Source organism: Macaca fascicularis, chromosome 10 (genome assembly GCF_037993035.2).
Source record: "Macaca fascicularis isolate 582-1 chromosome 10, T2T-MFA8v1.1".
NCBI lineage: Eukaryota > Metazoa > Chordata > Mammalia > Primates > Cercopithecidae > Macaca > Macaca fascicularis.
In genome coordinates this window covers 798488-822858 of record NC_088384.1, presented here as the reverse complement: position 1 = coordinate 822858, position 24371 = coordinate 798488, and the positions used below count along the sequence as shown (strand labels likewise).

General features: G+C 51.6%; 2 protein-coding genes across 9 annotated transcripts in view; both read left to right on the top strand.

The window, feature by feature from the left end:
- Window positions 1–2769, top strand: part of SHANK3 (SH3 and multiple ankyrin repeat domains 3) — a 56796-nt gene extending 54027 nt beyond the window's left edge. For 4 of the 6 annotated variants that reach the window (XM_045363309.3, XM_045363308.3, XM_074003327.1 and 1 more), the window contains one exon: window positions 283–2769. In XM_045363309.3, the coding sequence (XP_045219244.2) occupies window positions 283–874 (592 nt within the window). In that variant the 3' untranslated portion in view covers window positions 875–2769. The remainder of the gene's footprint in view (window positions 1–282) is intronic. The other 2 variants (XM_045363311.3, XM_045363312.3) reach the window with 2 other exon arrangements.
- Window positions 2770–4733: 1964 nt separating this feature from the next.
- ACR (acrosin) lies at window positions 4734–21025 on the top strand. 3 transcript variants are annotated; one of them, XM_005566853.4, is made up of 5 exons: window positions 4734–8132; window positions 9157–9360; window positions 9580–9863; window positions 14718–14863; window positions 15309–16333. In XM_005566853.4, exons 1-5 carry the CDS (start codon window positions 8056–8058, stop codon window positions 15855–15857), a joined length of 1260 nt encoding a protein of 419 aa, XP_005566910.3. In that variant the 5' UTR covers window positions 4734–8055; the 3' UTR covers window positions 15858–16333. The 3 variants fall into 3 exon arrangements, 2 of the variants coding, with proteins under 2 accessions (XP_005566910.3, XP_073859431.1); XM_074003330.1 differs by lacking the exons at window positions 4734–8132; window positions 9157–9360; window positions 9580–9863 and adding an exon at window positions 11764–12397; XR_012418505.1 differs by lacking the exons at window positions 4734–8132; window positions 9157–9360; window positions 9580–9863; window positions 14718–14863; window positions 15309–16333 and adding exons at window positions 11764–12397; window positions 18566–21025.
- The last annotated feature ends 3346 nt before the right edge of the window (window positions 21026–24371 follow it).

Here is a 24371-nt window from a genome sequence, read left to right as displayed (position 1 = left end):
AGGCTGTCTTTTCTTTGGTTGGGCTGCACTTGGAGCCTGGATGGAGTGGAGGGGGCCGCCAGTCATTCCTCATATTCCAGCCAGTCACTGGCTCTGGTCCCAGGGGCCAAACGAAAGGGCCAGGGTAACCATAGGATCCCACCCTTATTTCTTCCTCTGGCCGGGCTACTCCCGCCAGCCCCAGCCCCAGCCCCTTTCCTCCTGGACCCTGCCCGCTCCCTTCCGCCCGTCCCCGCTTGGCTGTGCGCCCCTCACCTGGCGCTGACCCCTCTCCCTCCGCAGGCTCTTCAGCAGCCTCGGTGAGCTGAGCTCCATTTCAGCGCAGCGCAGCCCCGGGGGCCCGGGCGGCGGGGCCTCCTACTCGGTGAGGCCCAGCGGCCGCTACCCCGTGGCGCGACGCGCCCCGAGCCCGGTGAAGCCCGCGTCGCTGGAGCGGGTGGAGGGGCTGGGGGCGGGCGCGGGGGGCGCAGGGCGGCCCTTCGGCCTCACGCCCCCCACCATCCTCAAGTCGTCCAGCCTCTCCATCCCGCACGAGCCCAAGGAGGTGCGCTTCGTGGTGCGCAGCGTGAGCGCGCGCAGCCGCTCCCCCTCGCCGTCGCCGCTGCCCTCGCCCGCGTCCGGCCCTGGCCCCGGCGCCCCCGGCCCACGCCGACCCTTCCAGCAGAAGCCGCTGCAGCTCTGGAGCAAGTTCGACGTGGGCGACTGGCTGGAGAGCATCCACCTGGGCGAGCACCGCGACCGCTTCGAGGACCATGAGATAGAAGGCGCGCACCTGCCCGCGCTTACCAAGGACGACTTCGTGGAGCTGGGCGTCACGCGCGTGGGCCACCGCATGAACATCGAGCGCGCGCTCAGGCAGCTGGACGGCAGCTGACGCCCCACCCCCACTCCCGCCCCGGCCGTGCCCTGCCGGCAGGGCCCCCCACCCCCACCCCGGGCCGCGGGCTCGGCCTGCCCCTACCGACGGCGCCCGGGCCAGGAATGTTGCATGAATCGTCCTGTTTGCTGTTGCTCGGAGACTCGCCCTGTACATTGCTTAGTGCTCTCACCGGCCGCCCAGCCCACCCAGCACACAGTCAGGAAGGGCGTGGACCAGGGAGGCTGGGGCGGGAGGGGCCGGGGGTGGGATGCTCTAGCCTGACCACCGCCTTCACAGCTCCTGGTGGCCATTCTCCCAGAGGGGGAACCTAGTCCAGCATGCGAGGTCAGGACCCGCCTTGGTGACTCGGGGGGAGGGGGGAGACATTGGGATTCTCGATGGGGGCCAAGGAGCCCCCCTGTTTTGCATATTTTAATCCACTCTATATTTGGAACGAGAAAAGGAACAAATATCTCTGTCCGTAATAGTTTCCTCTCCCCTCCCTTCTACTTCCACTGGTCCCACTGCAGCTGCCCAGTCTTCCATCTCCGGCCCCTCACTGCCACTGCCACCCCACAACGGGGCAGGGGACGCTCCAGCTGGTCTGGGGTTGGCCAGGGCCCTAGTGGTCCGCCCTGGGGCCCCAGCTCGGCCCCTCCCCTCGCTGAGCTCCAGTGTGCCCCACCGACCTTTCAGGTGCTGCCCGTGGGGGGAGGGGCGGCAGGCCGCGGGTCCTGCTGTGCACCCGCGGGACCAGCCGGCCTGGGAGACCATCGGCCGGGGGGGTGAGGGCAGGGCCCTGCCACTCCACCGCAGCCATCTTCCTCACAGGGTCTCTCCCCAAGGAGGGGGCCAGTTTGGTCCCCATGCTCTTGGGCAACTACAGCAGAGAAGCCTCCCTGCCTTGGACCCCAAAGTCTCCTGTCCTGCCCTTTGTGTGTGTGGGTGAAACTGGGTGCGTCTGAGCACGTGGGAGCCACGTGTGTGCCTGATTACTGAGTGGCCCAGGGGCCGCTCTGGACTAGCGTGGGGCTGTGGAGGCGTGCACAGTGTGCATGCATGGGGTGTGCCTGTGAAAGCACCCTGTCTCCTCTTCCAAAGAAAGTCCGAGGCCATCCTTCACCCTGGGTCCTGCTGTTTGCCCAGCCTGTCCTTCCAGAGCCTCACCCAGCCTGAGCGGGGGTCCCTGGTGAATCCCTGCTGCTTGGGGAGGCCCCAAGGGCCCCTTGGAGGCAGCGCCCCCACCTTGGGCTTCTGAGGGGATCCTAGGGGGACCCCTAGAGTCAGGCCACCACTGGCCCTGGGGAGAGTCAAAGGCCCCCGAGGGTGCCCAGCCCCCCACACTGTGACTCCTCACACTCAGCAATGACCTGTGGGGTGGGGGCCCTGGGACGTTTTTAAACCTAGGGTTTGGAGTCTGGACTAAGCTCCATCCACGTCACTCACAAGTTTCTGTTTATATTTCTAGCTTTTTTTAATAAAATAAAAAAAAAGACAGAAAACAGAAGTTTTCACAACCCAGGGGCCTGGCACGCCGGTCTGTGCCTGCCCGCCCCGCCCTGGCCCACCGGCCCCACTCCCTGGGCGCAGAGTCACACCCACTCACCCTTCCGCCAACAGTCCAGGTCACACAGCAGCAGTCACTGTAACAGACTGCCACATACACACTCGGTCTCACACTCACCTGTGGGTTTTGGTTCCGTTCAATTTGGGTTTTTAACTTTACAGGGTCAGTTCCGCTTCACCTCCTTTTGTATGGAGTTTCATCCGGGGGGTTTCACCCCCTGCTCCAGTCCTGAGGCCTCCTGACCCTGACGTTGTGATACACCCCACAGAGATCTATGTTTCTTATATTATTATTGATAATAATTATTATAATATTATTATGTAATAAATTTATAAGAAATGAAGCCATGTCTCACTTGCCTGCTTGAGGGGATATTTGTCTCTGTCCCTCATACAGGCCACACAAACCTCCTCAGCCTGGACCACATGCACGGGTGACTCCCGGATCCCTATCTTTGACCTCCATGCCTAAGCACCCGGCATCTTCCAGCATCTTCTCCGAGTCTGCTGGAACCCAGCCCATGCCTCCTGCACCGAAGGCTTTTCTCTGTTCACCAACCCACTGAGTAGCACCTCCTAAGGTGGAGGCCGCTTGTCCCCCATGACCTCTGCCAGGTTTTAAGGCTAGGGTTTAAGACTTGCTTCCTCCAGTGTCCAGTTGTTTTTAAATTCTGCTGCTCCTGTCTTGGAACCCCCTCACATCTCTCGCAACTGTCCTACCCCACGGCTGCAGACCAAATTTAGGCCTCACTCCTTCCCTGCTGATTCACTGGTTTTTCTGTTTCCATTTCTGCCCTCTGCTCACAAACACTAGCCTGTCTGTAAATGCAGCTGGTGGATGGACCCCATGAGCCAGTCCGGCCCAGCCAGTGCTGCTGTGATCCTGCCAGCATCCCCTGCTCCCTCTGAATGCACACATGCTGCTCGCCAGTCTCCCCTCACCTCCTGCAGTCCCCGAGCCACCATGATGCTTCAGGGCTCTATGTCACACATGCCCTCCTCCTTCTGCCCGGATCACCCATCGTTCGCCTGCATCGAGCATACATAGCTTGGAGGCTGATCTCTGGATCCTGTCTTCCAGGACGTCTTCTCTGACCCGCCCTCCCTGGAGTCGGAGTTAGAGGTCAGGCTCTGCATCTGCACAGCCCTGGTGCTATCTCAAATTAGAGCAAGTTGGTGCTTTTCACCTTGGGTTGTCTGGCCAGTTGGATGTGAGGTTTACTTTTTGTTCCCACCCCGAGCCAGGCACCAGAGACAAGACATTATCCTTCAGGAGCGCACAGGCAGTCATGTAAGCAGGCGATAATGAGGTAAAAAAGACATGTCCTGGGGTGGCACCTGGTGGGGGTGGCCAGCCAACAGGAGGGACAGAGACCCCTGCTGAGTGGAAGGAGGTGGTGAGCTACGCCTTGAAGGGTAAACAGTAAGGCAAGTGGGCAAAGGCAATCAAGAGGGAGCCGTGAGAAAGTAGAGGGCACAGGACCCAGCTCTGAGAGAGGGCCGGGGCTGCAGAGATGTGACCTCCCTGGAGGGGTGGGTTGCTTACAGGAGGGGCAGTGGTTTCAGAGCCTGTACACACTGGGTTGAGGTGGCACGTGAATATGATAGAATGACAATCGCATACCTTGGCTCTGAGGTTAACCCTAGCCAGGGGTGGGGCCAGCCCCAGACTCCGAGTCCCCCTGTGGAGACCCAGGTTTCCATCTGCAGCCTGGGGAGACCCACCCTCCTGATGCCGCACACTCAGGCCTAGAGCGAGTCAGGGGCCCCCTGCTCCCACACTCAGACCCTTGCATGGCCCCCCTCCTTGACTTCCTGTGCAACCCTTTCCTTATGATGGCCTCAGTTTCTAATCCAAAAATGAGATGAAGATTAGGAAATGTTGAAAATTTGGAATTGTGTGGCCTCTGCTCTTCCTGTGGGCTGGCCGCCCCCAGCCACTCCCAAGACCTGTGGACAACTTTGGGGCCAGGCCAGGACATGGAGGCTGCTTTTGTTTTGTTTTAAGACAAGGTCTCACCCTGTCACCCAGGCTGGAATACAGTGGCAAGATCATGGCTCACTGTAGCCTCAACCTCCTGGAATCGAGCGATCCTCTTGCCTCCGCCTCCCAAGTAGCTGGGACCACAGCCGTGGGCGATCACACCTGGCTATTTTTTTTTTTTTTTTTTTGGTAGAGATGGGGGCCTCACTTTGCGGCCTAGGCTGGTCTAGAATTCCTGGCTTCAATCGATCCACCCTCCTCAGCCTTCCAAAGTGCTGAGATTACAGGCGTGAGCCACCTTGCCCAGCCTGAGGATGGTTTTCTTTTTTTTTTTTTTTTTTTTTGAGACGGAGTCTCGCTCTGCTGCCCAGGCTGGAGTGCAGTGGCCGGATCTCAGCTCACTGCAAGCTCCGCCTCCCGGGTTCACGCCATTCTCCTGCCTCAGCCTCCCGAGTAGTTGGGACTACAGGTGCCCGCCACCTCGCCCGGCTAATTTTTTGTATTTTTAGTAGAGACGGGGTTTCACCCTGTTAGCCAGGATGGTCTCGATCTCCTGACCTCGTGATCCACCCGTCTCGGCCTCCCAAAGTGCTGGGATTACAGAGGATGGTTTTCAAGCTGTCATCATCCATAGCCTCAAAGGGCCTTCGTGCTTCTCCGTGGCGCCATGCAGACCCTCATTTGCTCGCTTAAACCACCCCTGAGGCACCTGCTTCCCCTGGGTGAAGACCCGAAACCCACCCCTTTTTGGCCCTCAAAGTTTCACTGCCTCAACCGTTCTGACTCCCTCTGGGATCTTCTTACCTTCCTGGCTGGCTGGACACTGAGGACGGATGGATAAGGTTTCTGCTCCTCACAGAGGGCAGTGGGGACAGGAACGGAAGAATAGGTGATTGGGGGCTGGAAAGGATTGGAGATCAGGGTGAGAAAAACTGGGGTGGGAGTTGGATTGCCCGGGTAAAAAAGGAATGGGGACAGAAGTGGGTATGGCTGGCGAAGGCAATGGGTGGTTGGGGTGAGCAGGAGCAGCGAGAATGGCTGGGATGAGCTGGAGGGGTCCCTGGGGGTTGGGGTGGAAGCAGAGAACAGGAAGGAGTTTGAGGGGAAGCCCCCATCCTGCCCCCTGGGCTGGGCACTCTGCCTCAGCCTGAACCATGCCCTCGGATGGGACCCCACCTTCTGGCCCCAGACCTGTCACCCATCTCTCCTTTGCTCTTGGAACAGCATGAAGAAGGTCAAACAAAGTCACTCTGAGTTGAGATGTCTGTTGCTTCCATTAGATTAAATGAGAAAATGGGCTGGGCCAGGTACTTTTCCTGCAACCATCACTATAGCCAGGGGCAGGCACAATGACTGGCAGCCCCTTCTAGAATCAGAAGTGGGTAAGATTTGCAGAGTCAAACCATAATGGTCTTAGACATTGACATTGGGTCTTCAGACTTTGTCATTGATACCTCCTAAATATTTATAAAGAAATGGGTGCTATCCATTAAAAAACCTGAATAATATTTTCTTTAACAGTCAAAACTTTAATTTTTTTTTTTTTTTAGACGGGGTGTCACCCCCATTGCCCAAGCTGGAGTGCAATGGTGCTATCTTGGCTCACTGCAACTTCTGTCTCCCAGGTTCAAATGATTCTCCTGCCTCAGCTTCCTGAGTAGCTGGGACACAGGCGCCACCGCACCTGGCTAATTTTTGTATTTTTTATAGAGACGGGGTTTTGCCATGTTGCCCAGGCTGGTCTGGGACTCAAGTGATCTTCCTGCCTCAGCCTCTGAAAGTGCTGGGATTACAGGCATGAACGTTGTTTGCACTTGGGCCCACTTCTTGAATTCTTCTTGCCATTTCTTGAATTGTATTTCCAAAGTCTTTTTCTGGTTATTTATCAGACACAATTTGATGCTCAGTTAAAATAAGTGAGGCCTCCTAACACTCAGTAGTGGAGCTGAAACCTATTCACATACAAGTCATCACATAGGACCTCCTGCCCTTCAGCTAGAGGCAGTGAGGCTACGGGACACAAAGGTAAAAAAAACTCCTGACACTCAGGTGGAGGAAATGAAGTGTCTTGACCAGATAGGGCATATAGGAGACAGGAGGTTTCATGACCCTCAGGTAAGGGAGATGAGACCTCCAGATAACCAGGAAGAGGTGACAATACCTGCAGACCTCAAGAGGTTGAGACAAGAACTTTGGACACCCAGAATAGAGGAGATCTCATGATACTCTGGCAGAGGAGATGAAAGTTCCATGCCACTTAGACAGGGATATGAGACTATATTCAAGTAGAGGGTAGGACATGCCCTGGCACCCAGATGGGGCAATGAGATCTCCCAGCACTCCAGTATGCCAGTAAAGACTTCAGAATATTCATAGAGGTAAAACACAACCTCTGGACATTCAGCTAGAAGATGTAAGACCTCTTGATTTTCAGGTAGAGAAGATGCGACGAGGTGACACTTGGGTGGTGTAGATGAGAATTCTTAACCTGTAGGTGGAGGCAATGCGGACCTCTGGCATTGAAGTGGAAAAACAGAGTTGTTGTTGCTTTCAAGGAAGGAGGTGATCACGCCCTGATACTAGGTGATATATATGAGACCTACTGAACATTCATTTGAGGATGTCGTAAGTATGACATTCAGTTAGAGAAAATAGAAAAATCAAGATCATCTGATAATCTGAAAAAACACAGGAAGAGGAGATGAGACGTCCTGACACTCAGGTTGGAGACATGGGACCTTCTGACACCCACTTAGGTGACGTGGAGCCTACTGACCCTCAGGCTGGTTGAGATCTTACATTCAGGTGGAAGAGGTAAAACTGCCTTCAGGCAGGTAGGAGTGTGACCTCCTGACACTTGCAGGAGATGGAAAAGGTTTTAACATTCAGGCTTGCAATAAGCTTTTGTCACACTCTGGTAGGTGAGATGCTAGTTCCTGACAATCAGATGGGAAAAATGATGCTTCATGATATTCGGGTAGCTGTGACGAAAACTCTTGACATTCAAGGATAGGAGAAAACAAAACACCTTGCTCCACCTCAGTCGCAGAAAGGCAATCTGGAGACACTCAGGATGATAGGAGACCTTATGATATTCAGCAATGGACAAGAAGGTGAGCTTTGCAGTTGTAAATTAGGGAAATTCAAAGTGGCTCTTGGAAAAGTGTGTTGATAGCATGCACTTGGAAGAGGAAAAGAAATTTTCCCCAACAGCAATTAAGGATCAATTAATCTGCTGACCCCGACTCCTCTGATCCACAAACATGTTGCACTGTCTCATCACTGAAGGTCTGAGCCGCTCCTCAGTCTGTGAGTCTGCAGTGGTTACAGCATACCTGAGAGGCAGACCCCGAACCTGCACAAAGCCAGAGCCTTGGGTGATGTGGGGACCTCGCAAGAGTAACTGGGAATGGAGACCCTGGCCTTGGGACAGAGGGAATGAGGCTCCACAGGAGTCCGCCATCATCCTGGTGCGGGGGGAGCCTATGCAGGAAGGAAGTCTCTTGGGCACAAACCAGTTAAGGCGAAGGGCTCTTACCTGGCTCGACGGCGGGGGGTGGGGTGGGAGGTCACCCCTGCTGATTGGCCAGGCAGCCACGGAGCTTTGTGAGGTCACTAGGCTCTCAGGTCAGGCAGCGCCGGGAGTATGGTTGAGATGCTACCAACTGCCATTCTGCTGGTCTTGGCAGTGTCCGTGGTTGCTAAAGATAACGCCACGTGTGAGTAAGTGTCAGGGCACCTTGGTGGGGGAAGGATCTTCTGAGGAACAGGTCCCACCCTGACTCCCTCTGTCCAGGGCTAGGGAAAAGGAGACTGGGCTTGGGCCTTAGCAGTCCCTGGGTCTCACAGCTCCTGTGACCCACATCCCTAACCTGGACCCCCCTGCTCCCACAATCAGCAGCCTGGAGCCCCCAGACCCTCAGCTTTCATGGTTTCCTCGAGAGATGGACCCCTCAGCACCTCGGGCTCCTTGTGCCTCTCCCACTCCCCCAGCGACTGACCCCACTGTCTTGAAGACACAAACTCCTGATTTTGGGAGCCCTTATCCCCCCACAGACGGCTGAGACGTCCCAACCCGTGGTTGCGCCCAACAGCCCCAGGATATCATCACTTCACACTACTTGTGCCCCTAACGCCCAGTAGACTCTCTCACTCCAAGGTACCCCAAAACACCAACACCTCCCAAGCTATATGTGGCCTCCCACCTGTGACACAGTTCCCAGAGCCTCCACCTCTAGACCTCCACTGCTCTCAGTGTGCCCCCTACACCTGTGGGCCGCAGTATCTGCCCCTGGCTACTATCCCTCTTCCCATCACTGTCAACCCAGTTCTGCAGCCCCAGGACCTCCTTCGTCACCTGACTCTTCCCTGAGTCTCCGACCCAGGATTGGTTATAAAGACCTCAGGCCATTACACCCCTCTATCCCCAGGTCCCACATCCCCACCTCTACCCTCCTGTTCTGCCCAGGGATGGGCCATCCCTCAGGGCCCATACAGCCTGTCCTGGCTTCCTGCGGCCTCCTCTTTCTCCATCTGTGACTGCACCCACAAGACGGGAGAAGTCGTGGCCCCAGAACCATTTCCTAGAGCCTGCGGGTCCTACATAGCCCAGGCTGCCCCTGCTTTCCCAGAAGCCGGAAGCTCTTCCCGCTTTCCCAACCCCATGTCCCTGCTTCCCCTCAGTTGTGGAGTTACAAGGACAGGCTGTGCTCATGCTAGGTTTGACTGTGTCCCGGTCTCTCCCCAGTGGCCCCTGTGGGTTACGGTTCAGGCAGAACCCACAAGGTGGTGCCCGCATTGTCGGCGGGAAGGCTGCACAGCATGGGGCCTGGCCCTGGATGGTCAGCCTCCAGATCTTCACGTACGGCAGTCACAGGTACCACGCATGTGGAGGCAGCTTGCTGAATTCGCGATGGGTGCTCACGGCTGCTCACTGCTTCGTTGGCAAAAAGTACGTGTAGGGATGCACAGAGGGAGATCTTCAGAACGGCTCTTCTCAGAGAGGGGTGCTCCCCAGGGACGCTGTGCAGAGTCTCCCTGGGGCTCTGGGTCAAGTGGCTGCCAGACTCTGGGGGCTGGTCCAGACCTTTGCTAGGGGAAGGCCCTGAGGGTCACTGTCACCAGGCTTTTGTCCAACCAGTTGTGACCTGGCTTACCTTTGTGCCCACAGTAAAGTGTATGACTGGAGACTGGTTTTCGGAGCAAAGGAAATTACATACGGGAACAATAAACCAGTAAAGGCACCTCTGCAAGAGAGATATGTGGAGAAAATCATCATTCACGAAAAATACAACTCTGCAACAGAGGGAAACGACATTGCCCTCGTGAAGATCACCCCTCCCATTTCGTGTGGGCATTTCGTTGGGCCGGGCTGCCTGCCCCACTTTAAGGCAGGCCTCCCCAGAGGCCCCCAGATCTGCTGGGTGGCTGGCTGGGGATATATAGAAGAGAAAGGTGAGTATGGGAGCACCTCCAAGGGGGGACGCTGCTGGCCATTCTCCTGGTGGTCTTTGAGGTGCAGTGGTCACTTGTTGACCCCCAGCCAAGCAGCTTTCATCCTCCTCACGGCGCTATATGTAGATACATCACTGTGGCCTCCATAGTCCCCTGTGCCAGGTCACACGATGGGTGACTTGTCTTGCTTTCTACAGGAGGACTGATGGCAGGTGCAGGCAGAACTGCAGCATTGCTTAGAATGGGCTTGAGGCTGTGTCTGTATTTGGCACCCGGGGCCCAAGCTGCTGGACCCTGGAAACAAGGAGCAACCCTGAAACAGCCTTTGGAGAAGAGCTCCAGATAAGGTTATGTGGCTGTATGAGAGCGCCTTCCACTCTCTGGGCCTCAGTTTCCTCATCTGTAAATGGAAGGGCTGGATCAGATGTCTCCAAGTTGAACATTTCCTGACACCTGTGATTCCAGGGCCCAGCTTCCTGCTTCCAGGCTGTCTTTGTCACCATCAGCAGCCGCCTCTGGGGCAGTCATAGCACCAAATGTACCCTCTCCATCCGAGTTACTTGACGTTTGCTCTGTAGACTGGGAAGGGGACAGGTGGTTGGTGTGGCTTTCTGTGGGTCATAGGCATTCCTCTATTTCAGGCTTCCTGGAGTGTCCACCAGGTACCTCTCCATTCAAGATGGGTGTAGCTGCCGCTCTAGACCTCTGTCTGTAACCAATCTGCCTCTCTTTCCCCTGGCTCCCAGAAGATCTCTTGTCCATCCAACACTACCTAACACACTTGACACCAGATGAGTTCTAGGAGAGTAGGGGGAATTTCTTCCATACCAGACCAGGCTCATGGAGGGCCCCAGGTGTGACCTAGAACAAATTGTCATTACTGACTCCGTGGTCAGAGAAGTCCCAGACACCTCTCCCCACGTTCTCAGGCACACTAGAGATACTGTTTATCCCAGAAGCAACAGGTTACCCCATTAAATCGCAGCAGTGGGTGGCAAGGTTTTGCCAGCAGGACAAGACCCAGTGGGACTTGATCTCTGCATGTGACCTATGCTTCCAGTTTTCCATAAGTGGTGAGTCCTTATCCAGTCACAGTAGAGATGTGAAGATGTGACTGAAATTAACTTAGCTCTCCATCTCTTTTTTTCCTTGATAATGGATAATGAGGCTTCTTAATTCAAGGCAATTCAGTCGTTTGAGTTTAAAACGCAGCCTTTTTTGGGTAACAACAAAAAATCAATAATTTGAGGATTCTTTCTTTAACTCTTATTTCCTTCTCTGAGGAGGTGGTCTAAGTTTCTGACAGGTTTGTCACCTCTCCTGTCCCTCAGGGAAGGGAGTCTCATCCCAGCTGTCCTTGTTCTCACTGGCCTCGCTTGACACATGGCCATCCCCTCCGGCCTGGAGGGACAGCCTCTCTTCCAGCTGCCAATACCCATGGCTTTGCCCTGGCCTTTGTGCTGCCCCCTCGCCTGCCATGCTCTGTCCCTGTCTGTCGATGTCCACAGCTCTTGGGGGTCCCTGTGGCCCTGGGAGGCTGAACTCGGGGTCCCTTTGGCCCTGGGAGGCTGAACTCAGGGTCCCCACTGCCAGTCATTGCTGTCCTATTCTATTACTCAGAAGGATTGTAGTCTCCTAGCTACATCTTGGATGCCATGCAAAACCTTTTTTGTTCTGGAATTCCCATAAACCTAATAGGATAGCTCTGTTTCTGTTTTTTTTTTTTTTTGTTTGTTTGTTTTGTTTTTTTTTTTTCATTTTTGCAAACACATTCTTTACCCATAAGCCCAAGTCTTAAAGAAACCCCCAGGCTCCAGCTCCTGTGATTCCTTCAGACGTTCCAAGTCTTACCACCTCCACCCCCAGGCTCCAGCTCCTGTGATTCCTTCAGACCTTCCGAGTCTTACCACCTCCACCCCCGGGCTCCATCCAGCTCCTGTGATTCCTTCAGACCTTCGGAGTCTTACCACCTCCACCCCCGGGCTCCATCCAGCTCCTGTGATTCCTTCAGACCTTCCGAGTCTTACCACCTCCACCCCCGGGCTCCAGCTCCTGTGATTCCTTCAGACCTTCCGAGTCTTACCACCTCCACCCCCGGGCTCCATCCAGCTCCTGTGATTCCTTCAGACCTTCCGAGTCTTACCACCTCCACCCCGGGGCTCCATCCAGCTCCTGTGATTCCTTCAGACCTTCGGAGTCTTACCACCTCCACCCCCGGACTCCAGCTCCTGTGATTCCTTCAGACCTTCGGAGTCTTACCACCTCCACCCCCGGGCTCCATCCAGCTCCTGTGATTCCTTCAGACCTTCCGAGTCTTACCACCTCCACCCCCGGGCTCCAGCTCCTGTGATTCCTTCAGACCTTCGGAGTCTTACCACCTCCACCCCCAGGCTCCAGCTCCTGTGATTCCTTCAGACCTTCGGAGTCTTACCACCTCCACCCCCAGGCTCCAGCTCCTGTGATTCCTTCAGACCTTCCGAGTCTTACCACCTCCTTCAACTCATCTGCTTTGGGGCTGGAAGAGCTATCCCCAGGTATTGCTTCTTTCCCATTGGGTTTTGAGTTCCAGCAGGCTTTTAAGCATTTGTTATTTAAAGCCCAGGTGTTGGCCGTGTGCAGTGGCTCATTCCCGTAATTTACCCAGCACTTTGGGAGGCCGAGGCGGGTGGATCACCTGCGGTCAGGAGTTCGAGACCAGCCTGGCCAACATGTTGAAACCCCATCTCTACTGAAAATACAAAACATTAGCAGGGTGTGGTGGGGGACGCCTGTTGTCCCAGCTACTCGGGAAGCTGAGGCAGGAGAATCACTTGAACCCAGGAGGTGAAGGTTGCGGTGAGCCAAGATTGTGCCACTGCGCTCCAACCTGGGTAACAAGAGTGAAACTTCATCTAAAAACAAACAAACAAACAAACAAAAAACTTGCCAAGGTGTTGGGATTGAGAAAACCCTTTTCTATTTCAGGACACTTGGCTCTTCACAATGAAACCCATGGCTTTCAAGACTATGGGCTCTGCCATAGATTTAAAAAGTCATCTTGGCCAGGCGCGGTGGCTCACGCCTGTAATCCCAGAATTTTAGGAGGCTGAGGCGGGCGGATCACGAGGTCAGGAGATCGAGACCATCCTGGCTAACATGGTGAAACCCTGTCTCTACTAAAAATACAGAAAATTAGCCAGGTGTGGTGGCGGGCGCCTGTAGTCCCAGCTACTTGGGAGGCTGAGGCAGGAGAATGGCGTGAACCCGGGAGGTGGTGTTTGCGGTGACCCGAGATCGCCCCACTGCTCTCCAGCCTGGGCAACAGAGTGAGACTCCATCTCAAAAAAAAAAAAAAAAAAGAAGTCTTGTTAATGGCTAATAAGCCCCAGGATTGTTATCATTGTTGTTTCAATGTCACCCTTACCCCAAGGGCAGTGCATGTACAAAACTCTCACTGCTGCTTGGATGGTAAGAAAAGGTAGGGGCTGAGGGGATTAAAAAACATAAAGCCCAGGGAACACTCGTTCAGCAGCCGCTTACCAGACACCTGCCCGTGCCTAGCCCTGTGCACGTCACTCTTGTGTTCCCTGTCTCCTGTCTTGGCCTGTGTAGCTATGTTCTGGGTCTGCCCCTACTTCAGTCTGCTCCCATCTGCTCTGCAGGTGACGTCCAGACCCACCCCCTGGGTTGTAGGTGCTGCTGTGGTGGGGGCCAGAGTGGCTGCTGCTGTTGGGGACCCTTCTGTCTGTGAGACCCCTTGAAAAGGAGCAACTCTGACTGTGTGCACCGTAGCATTGGGTCTTTCTAACCCAAAGGTCATGGTAGAGAGTCCAGGGCTTGCTTTTTTTTTGAGATGGAGTCTCGCTCTGTCGCCCAGGCTGGAGTGCAGTGGTGCCATCTCGGCTCACTGCAAGCTCCACCTCCTGGGTTTATGCCATTCTCCTGCCTCAGCCTCCCGAGTAGCTGGGACTACAGGCGCTCGCCACCATGCCCAGCTAATTTTTTGTATTTTTTTTAGTAGAAACGGGGTTTCACCATGTTAGCCAGGATGGTCTTGATCTCCTGACTTTGTGATCCGCCCACCTCAGCCTCCCAAAGTGCTGGGATTACAGGCGTGAGCCACTGCACCCAGCCGAGTCCAGGGTTTTCAAGGAAGTTCCGCATTAGGGTCGTTTCAACCGCCTCTGCCCCTGCCAGGTCTGCCAGTGTGTGGAGGCGCTGCCCCGAGCTTCCCTTGCAGTCTCCTCGGAACAGATCTGTAGCATATGGGGAGGGGCTTATTGATCCAACTCCAGCAGACGCTGTCCACACCTGAGCCGAGGAGTCCTGATGAGGGACAAGAAGCAGGGAGGGTGGCCTACAGCCAGACTGTGGGAGTGGACAGTGTGTCTCAGACTGGAGTCTGGAGAGGAGCAGTCCTGAGGCCAGGCTGTAGCCCTACCACATCTCTACTGTGACCTGGGTGGGCGGTGCTCCAGCCTTCTGGTCCAAAATGGGAATAACCGGACCATGTGACTCAGTGAGTGCTTAGTGCACACTAGGTGTTATTGGTAATACTGCAGCTAACCTCCATAATCCACCATTAATATGCACACCCACCCTCCACCGCCCATTCTCCATCTACCTGTCCATGGGCCTCCACCCTTCCTTCCTCTCTTCCTTGCTCCTCTGGACTTGATTTGGATAACATTTCCCCACCTCCTCCCACCACCTCTCGTCTGCTCTTTCTGGTGTATAAGGAGAGGTCGGGGCATTGACTGGATGGGTCTGAGGTTTAACTGGAGCGTCACAGAGGATGGGGTTCGGTGGGGCAAGGAGGCAGGGCTTTTTTCCGCATCTCCCATGATCACTGACCACTGAGTGGTCTGACTGTAGCCCCCAGGCCATCATCTATGCTGATGGAGGCACGTGTGGATCTCATCGACCTGGACTTGTGTAACTCGACCCAGTGGTACAATGGGCGCATTCAGCCAACCAATGTGTGCGCGGGGTATCCTTTAGGCAAGATCGACACCTGCCAGGTAACCTTCCTTCTGGCTTCTGGGCCCCTGGGTCCCTCCGGGACTCTCCCGGCCCCTGAGAACATCCTCATTTTGGATCCCCAAGCTCCATTATCTCCACCCCTCTGCCTAGGGCCCTTGTCTAGTGACTGCTTCCCCGGTCCCTTTTCTAGCACCTACAGTCACGGTGGGGATGAGAGGTGGCAGCCACTGGCAGCCCCTGCCATGTGCCCCTATGGACACGTGCGCTTGCTCATCTCACTGCAAGGAAAGCCCTGACAATCCACACCCTCCTCACATCCCAAATGAAGCCCTTGACACCCCCTCAAACTTTGCCACAACCACTTGTGTTTACGGCAGCAGGAAACCATGTGGCTGTGGAAATTGTCCTCCCAGAGCCTCTGACCCCTCTTGGCAGGGAAAGAGTGGTTTAGGCAGATTGTGACCTCTGTGTCCTTCTGGGCAGGGGGACAGCGGCGGGCCTCTCATGTGCAAAGACAGCAAGAAAGGCGCCTACGTGGTCGTGGGAATCACAAGCTGGGGGGTAGGCTGTGCCCGTGCCAAGCGCCCCGGAATCTACACGGCCACCTGGCCCTATCTGAACTGGATTGCCTCCAAGATTGGTTCTAATGCTCTGCATATGATTCAACCGGCCACCCCTCCACCCCCCACCACTAGACCGCCCCCAATTCAACTCCCCTCCTCCCACCCTATCTCTGCTCACCTTCCTTGGTATTTCCAACCGCCCCCTCGACCACTTCCATCCCGACCACCTTCAGCTCGGCCTCGACCCCCACCTCCACCCCCGCCCCCACCCCCACCTCCACCCTCACCTTTACCCCCGCCCCCGCCCCCACCTCCACCCTCATCTACCACAAAACCTCCCCAAGGACTTTCTTTTGCCAAGCGCCTACAGCAGCTCATAGAGGCCTTGAAGGGGAAGACCTATTCCGACGGAAAGAACTATTATGACATGGAGACCACAGAGCTCCCAGAGCTGACCTCTACCTCCTGATCTGACCCGGTTCTCAACAGACCCAGTGAGCCCTTCAGTGCTGAGAAAAAGGAAAGATGAAATAAATAAATAAACATATATATATACACACACACACACACACACATCTGTATGGAGACATGCACATACATAAAGACATGCTTTCTGGACTTCTTCCTATCTCCCCTCCCACCTCAGCCCAAATTTCCCCTAAAAAATCGACCCTCTCTCCTTCACCCTACAATAAGGTGGAATTGCTTGTACATTAGTGCCAATTGTGTTTTTTAAAATCTTGATTTTTAATGCTGGAATGAGGTGACCTGGGGCTGTAGACCAGGAATGGTCCTTATTTCTCACTTAGGGAAAACGACAAATGGTGAAAATAAAAGAGCCATCTCTGCATGTGCAAGTCAAAGGGGGTGGGCCTCCAAAACAGCAGCTGGGAGTGAGCTGACTGGGAAAGAAGGGGTGTGGGTCCAAGTCTTCTGTCAGGAGGCCGTGTTCTCCTGGGGGTGTCGACGCCCACAGAGAAGATTCTGCGTGAAGGTTGAACCCCGCGGAACACAAAGGCTAAGGAGGCCACCAAAACAAGTGTCTACTACCAAACACAATTTTACTGTTCATTACTTGCCTGTAGTTAAATCTTAATAGTTCCTGGATTTGAGCAAATTTAAAAATGTATTCTTTGCTAGAGCTTTCCAGGAGCTGCAATGGGGAATACTTTTTGGATGCCCCTGAGTGAGCTTTGAATGGCTTCCTTAGGATTTGGGGTTATTTATTTTAAGACCTTCCACTGCAAGGAACAGAAACCAGTTAGAGCCATTTAAGTGATAAGGATGAAAAGATGTCACACAGAACCAATAGGAAAGGCCAGAAGCAGTTACCAAGAATGGTGAGGAACCCAGGCAAGGCATGACCCTGGTCTGCATAGAGTACCTGCCCCGCCCTGCCCCATGCTGGGGACAGCAGCATAGAGTACTTGGAACTGTTCACATCTATTTGCAAAATCCTGGGAAAGAAATCCTCCAGCCTGACCAATATGGTGAAACCCCATCTCTACTAAAAACACAGAAAAATTAGCCGGGTGTGGTGGCGGTGCCTGTAATCCCAGCTACTTGGGAGGCTGAGGCAGGAGAATTGCTTGAACCCGGGAGGCGGAGGTTGCAGTGAGCCACGATCGCACCACTGCATCACTGCACTCCAGCCTGGGTGACAGAGTGAGACTCCGTCTCAAAAAAAAAAAAAAAAAAAGGAAATCCTGATAGGTTCAGGCCAACTGCTTACTCTGATCAGGGAGTAAAAATGCAAAACTTGACTGCTGGTTTAACCCCTTGTGAGACTGAAGATGGCAGGTCTCAGAAAGAGGAAACCTTGGCTCTTGGATGCACAGTCATTGCAACAAGTTTTCACTCGTACGTGTGTCCACCTAGCGGCTTGTCAGTCAAGTGCAAGGTGGTCCTATGCCCCGGTTACCAAGACAGGTGGCAGAGAAGGTGCCATGGCAGGTGGGAGGAACCCTGACTGAGAAAGCTCAAAGGACCACGCCTAGGGTGTGCCCACCTGGACATCCGAGGGATGTGCCCACCTGGATGGAGCAGCTGTGAATCTTCATCTTTAAAATTTATTGGTCTACCTAGGTTCAAACAAATACCCTGCTCCACCCCTCATAAGCTCTGTGCTCTGGGGAAGATGTGCCAGAGGGCTGTGTGACCATGAAGTAAGGACAGATGCAGAGCTTCAAAGCAGGGCTTGACACACCGGAAACATGCATGGACGTGGCTGTCATTCATGGGCCAGCTGGTGGTGGCTGCTGGTGCATACTCTTATGCTTATCTGCAGGGGCACTTTGGTGCCTGCCATTTTCCTCTCATGACCCCTGAAATGCTTTGGCCACATAGGAGGGCTTGCATATTGAGTCGAATGGCCCATAGCGCCGTAGGATAGTAACAGCTGATCACACTTAAAACGTTCTCTCTGCCTTGGCTAAGAGCTGGTGCTTCTGAAGTTGGAGTTGGTAATTCATTTTGTTGACTTTTAGGCTCTCTCTCCTGAAGCCAGTTTCTTTTTTTTTTTTTTTGAGACGGAGTCTGGCTCTGTAGCCCAGGCTGCAGTGCAGTGGCACGATCTCGGCTCACTGCAAGCTCCGCCCCCTGGGTTCACGCCATTCTCCTGCCTCAGCCTCCCGAGTAGCTGGGACTACAGGCGCCCGCCACCTCGCCCGGCTAGTTTTTTGTATTTTTAGTAGAGACGGGGTTTCACCGTGTTAGCCAGGATGGTCTCGATCTCCCGACCTCGTGATCCGCCCGTCTCGGCCTCCCAAAGTGCTGGGATTACAGGCTTGAGCCACCGCGCCCGGCCAAAGCCAGTTTCTTAATCTTCCTACTGGGTGTATGATCTTTGTACCCTGGTGCCAGACACTTGACATTCTCTAAATACCAAGCATACAAAATGCAAGGCCCTGTGCAGAAGCCGTAACAGCAGCAGCCTGGGATTCACCCTCAATGACCCTGAGCCAGACACAGAGCCAGGTGGGCTTTGCACATAGATGTGCGGGACAAGGTGTGCTGGCTGCGGTCACGAAGGGATCATGGACAAGTTGGGGTTGAGCTACAGCAGCAACCCCCAGAGACTTCACTGTTTCTCTTCTGAGCTTTCTGGGATCCAGAGTTGATTTTCTTGGTTCTGTCTCCCCATAAATGCTCCTTGTCCTTGGTTTCTTCTCTCCCCAGTGACGGAGAAAATCTCCCCCTGGGTCTATCACCTATAGCTGACATCTGGATCTCCTTGGAGAGACAGGGCCTGCTCTCAAGGAACACTCTATGGGAGACCATAGACTGGATGGAGGATTCAAGCCGTGATTCCTGGAAACTTCACACGCACATTAATATGGTGACATATCACATAATCTCCCGCTTTTTCACCGTTCGTGCTGCTCTATGACATGCTTTTCCATTTAGCAAATATAGAGATATTTCTATGTTAGTGTGTACAGGCCCATCTTATGTCTCTACATTGATCTTCCACAATAGGGACACTTATAAGACAAAGGGCCGCAGTTCTTTCCTAGGAAGGAATGTTTAGCCTTCTGTGATGCATGGGAGTGTCCATTTCCCTACATCTAAGTCAACACTGTTCTTGTCAAACATGTCTATCTTTACCAGTGTAATAGATGTTCCAATTTTCTTTTCTTTTCTTTTTTTTTGAGACGGAGTCTCGCTCTGTCCCCCAGGCTGGAGTGCAGTGACCGGATCTCAGCTCACTGCAAGCTCCGCCTCCCGGGTTTAGGCCATTCTCCTGCCTCAGCCTCCTGAGTAGCTGGGACTACAGACGCCGCCACCTCGCCCGGCTAGTTTTTTGTATTTTTTAGTAGAGATGGGGTTTCACCGTGTTAGCCAGGATGGTCTCGATGTCCTGACCTCGTGATCCGCCCGTCTCGGCCTCCCAAAGTGCTGGGATTACAGGCTTGAGCCATCGTGCCTGGCCCCAATTTTCATTTTTAAAATTGACACTCTTTGATCTGCCTTCATGTTCCTATGGGTAGTTTTACCCTTAAACTTTCAGATCCTGAAGCAGGCGTCTCCTGTGCATAGTGACAGGAGAAACAGGGAAGAATGACCAGCTGTGTGACAAACTAAAACTAGACATCTGAGGGGTGTGCCCACCTGGACATCCAAGAGGTGTGCTCACTGTTTTCTCATGGGACACCTAAGCCAATGAAAAGTATTTATAAAAACCAAATTCATAATGAAGCTTATTGATAGCAACAATAAAAGAAAAGCAACAATAAAAGAAAATGGTTTGACAGTGGCTAAACTGTACAGGGCAAGACTCTGATGCCAGAACAGTGGGCATGGCAGGGATCATGCACAATACTGACACTTACAGAGGCAGAGGTCCTCGTTGTGTATCTCATCAATATATGAAATCTTACAATATTTGCAAGGGAAAACGTTCTGGTGAATCCAATCTTAGAAAATTTACAATGGAAATGTGAAAAAATGAAAATGGTTCATCTTTAATACGTAGAAAACTGACCAAGAAACAGAAGTTAACTTAATGGAGTTTACTCCAGAAACTCCATTCTTGGTAAAGAATCATCAATGATCTAGTTCTGAACACTATACATGGGTTTTTGCATGGACATGTGCTTTCATGTCTCTCGGGTAAATACCTAGGGGTGGAATGGCTGGATCATTTGATAGGTGTAAGTTTTGACATACGAATGCATCCCCGAAGCAATCACCACAACCCAGAGAGTGAACACGTCCATCACCCCCTCAAGTTTCCTTGTGGTAGTTTACAATCCTTCCAGCTTGTCCCCTCTCCTGCCCCAGGCAATGTCTGATCTGCTTTGTCTCACTATCAATTTGCTTTTCTCATAATTTTATATAAATGAAACCCAATAGCAAGCCCTTTTAAAAATCTGTCTTCTTTCACTCAGCATGATCATTTTGAGATTCACTTTGTATATCAGTGATTTATTCTTTCCGTTGCTGAGTATTTCATCACACGGCTATACCACAGTTTGTTTTCCCGTCTACCCACTGACGGACATTGGGTTGTTTCCAGTCCGGGTTATTCCAAATGAAGCAGCTATGTGCACTCAAATACCAGCACTTGTGTGGGCATACACGCTCATATCTCTTCGCTAACCACGTATGTGAGGAATGGCTGGGCCATTGGGTAGGTATATGTTAAAAAGCACTTTTTAAAAAATTTCCAGAGTGTTTTTTCAAAGTGATTGCAACATTTCGCAGTCCCACCTGCAGCATATGAGAGTTCTGACTCTTCCACAGACTTGACAACACTTGGTATGGCCAGTCTTTTTAATTTTAGTCATTCTGGTAGGTGTGTGACAATATTTCATTGTGGTTTTAATTCGCATTTGCTTAATGGCTGGTGATGTCAAGCATATTATTTCATGTGCTTGTTGTCATCCATCCATCTTCTTTGGGGAAGTGTCTGTTCAAATCTTTTTTTTTTTTTTTTTTTGAGACGGAGTCTCGCTCTGTTGCCCAAGCTGGAGTGCAGTGGCCGGATCTCAGCTCACTGCAAGCTCCGCCGCCCGAGTTTACACCATTCTCCTGCCTCAGCCTCCCGAGTAGCTGGGACTACAGGCGCCCGCCACCTTGCCCGGCTAGTTTTTTTGTATTTTTTAGTAGAGACGGGGTTTCACCGTGTTAGCCAGGATGGTCTTGATCTCCTGACCTCGTGATCCGCCCGTCTCGGCCTCCCAAAGTGCTGGGATTACAGGCTTGAGCCACCGCGCCCGGCCTCAAATCTTTTGCCTATTTAAAAACTTCGGTTGTCATCTTTTTATAGAGTTTTGAGAGTTCTTTTTATATGCTGAATGTAAGTTCTTTGTCAGTTGTATGCATTGTAAATATCTTCTCCAAGTCAAAAGCTTGCTTTTTAATTCTCTAAACAGTGTCTTTTGGAGCACAGCAGTTTTAAACTTTAAGGGAGTACAACTAATCAATTTATTGTTTATATCTATTGTATGTTATTCGGTATATCTATTCATTTATTTAGGACTTCTTCAATTCTCTCAGCAACGTTTTATAGTTTTGAGTGTGCAAGTTTTTCACATATTTTGTCAGAATTATTTATAAGTATTTCATATTCTGATACTCAATTGTTGATTGCTAGTATACAGAAAAACAATTGATTTTTGTGTGATTATCATGTATCTTGAAATCATGGATCATGCTTTTGGTGTATGATCTAAGAGATTTTTGCTTAACCTGACGTCACAGAAATGTTATTTTATGTTTTATTCTAGAAATGTTAGAATTTGGGCCGGGCGCGGTGGCTCAAGCCTGTAATCCCAGCACTTTGGGAGGCCGAGGCGGGCGGATCACGAGGTCAGGAGATCGAGACCATCCTGGCGAACACGGTGAAACCCCGTCTCTACTAAAAAATACAAAAAACTAGCCGGGCGAGGTGGCGGGCGTCTGTAGTCCCAGCTACTCGGGAGGCCGAGGCAGGAGAATGGCGTAGACCTGGGAGGCGGAGGTTGCAGTGAGCTGAGATCCGGCCACTGCACTCCAGCCTGGGCGACAGAGGGAGACTCCGTCTCAAAAAAAAAAAAAATAAAATAAAAAATAAAAAAAGAAATGTTAGAATTTTAGGTTTTTCACTTAGGTTTATGATCCATTTTGAGTTAATTTTTGTATTTGGTATGAACGTGGATTGAAAATTTTTTTTTTTTTCCTGAGACAGAGCTTCACTCTTGTTGCCCAGGCTGGAGTGCAGTGGCACAATCTCAGTTTACTGCAACCTCCGCCTCAACCTCCCAAGTAGCTGTGGTTACAGGCATGCACCACCACGCCTGGCTATATATTTTTTTGTTTTTGTATTTTTAGTAGAGATAGGGTTTCACCATGTTGGCTAGGCTGGTCTTGAAATCCTGACCTCAGGTGATCTGCCTATCTCAGCCTCCCAGAGTGCTGGAGATTACAGGCATGAGCCACTACGCCCGGCTGAAAATTCTTCGGTACATGATGTCCAATGGCTCCAGCACTATATGTTCAAAGATTCTTTGTCCACTGAAATGCCGTTGTACCTCTGAAGAAAATCAGTTGTTCATATATGTCTGGCTCTGCTTTCGAGCTATTTTGTCCCTTTTATGTATTTGTTTATCTTGAAACCAATACCACACCGTCTTACTGCAAATGGGTTCACAGTAAGTCTGGAAGTCAGGTAGTCTACATCTTCCAACTTTTGTGCTTTCTTTTTCTTTTTTTTTTTTTTTTTCGAGACGGAGTCTCGCTCTGTCGCCCAGGCTGGAGCGCGGTGGCCGGATCTCAGCTCACTGCAACCTCCGCCTCCCGGGTTCACGCCATTCTCCTGCCTCAGCCTCCCGAGTAGCTGGGACTACAGACGCCCGCCACCTCGCCCGGCTAGTTTTTTGTATTTTTTAGTAGAGACGGGGTTTCACCGTGTTAGCCAGGATGGTCTCGATCTCCTGACCTCGTGATCCACCCACCTCGGCCTCCCAAAGTGCTGGGATTACAGGCTTGAGTCACCGCACCCGGCCCTTTTGTGCTTTCTTAAAGCTGTTTCGGCAAGTTTAGGTCCTTTGCATTTCCATATGAATTTTAGCATCAGTCTGTTGATTTCTACAGTAAAAATTCTGGCCGGGCGCAGTGGTTCACACCTGTAATTCCAGCACTTTGGGAGGCCGAGGTGGGCGGATCATGAGGTCAGGATATCGAGACCGTCCTGGCTAACAAGGTGAAACCCTGTCTCTACTAAAAATACAAAAATTAGCCAGGCTTGGTGGTGCATGCCTGTAATCACAGCTTCTCAGGAAGCTGAGGCAGGAGAATGGCGTGAACCCAGGAGGCGGAGCTTGCAGTGAGCCGAGATTGCACCACTGCACTCCAGCCTGGACAGCAGAGCGAGACTCCGTCTCAAAAAAGAAAAAAAAATTCTGCTGAGATTCAGCAGTTGCACTACTGCGTATACATCTAAAGGACTATAGATTTCAACATGAAATCTGTATGTTAAAGAAATATTTGCATTCCCATGTTCATTGCAGCACTGTTAATAGCCAAGATATGGAATCAACCTAAGCATACATCAACAAAATGAATGGATCAAGAAAATGTGATATATATACACAATGGAATACTATGTAGACATCAAAAAGGAGATTTTACTATTTGTGACAATATGGATGAACTGGAGGACACTGAGTGACATAAGCTGGACACAGAACGATACACACTGCATGATGGCGCTTACATGTGGAGTGTAGTAAAGTCTAAGTCATAGAAACAGAGTAAAAGGGTGGTTTCCAGAGGCTGGGGGGTGGGAAGATTGGGGAGACTTTGGTCAAAGGACACAAAATTTCAGTTATTCAGGAGTAGTAAGTTCAAGACGTGTATTACACATCATGTAATTACACATCATGGTGACTATAGTTAATAACAATATATTGTACACATAAAAATTGACAAAAGAGTGGATTTTACGTGTTCTAACTACAAAGAAAATGATAATTATGTGAGATAATGTTAAATAACTTGATTTAGCCATTCCACAATATATACATGTATCAAAACGTCATGTTATATATCATAAATATATACAATTTTTGCTTGCCAGTTGAAAAGAATCTGCTAATGTTTTCATTGTGATTATGTTGAATTTGCAGATCAATTTGAGAAGACATGACACCCTAACAATACGGCGTCCTCTGAATTATGAACTCAGTATATCTATTCATTTCTTTAGGGCTGCTTCAATTTCTCTCAGCAATGTTTTGTAATTTTGAATGTGCAAGGTTTTCACATATTTTGTCAAAATTATTTCTAAATATTTCATATTCTGATACTCAATTGTTGATTGCCAGTATACAGAAATACAATTGATTTTTGTGTGGTTACCATGTATCTTGAAACCTTGCCAAGTTCATTTATTAATTCTGGTGCTCTCTTTGTAGCTGCCACTGGATTTCGACATAGACAATCAAGTCTTCTGTGAATAAAGACAGTGTTATTTATCTATTTATTTATTTTTGAGATGGAA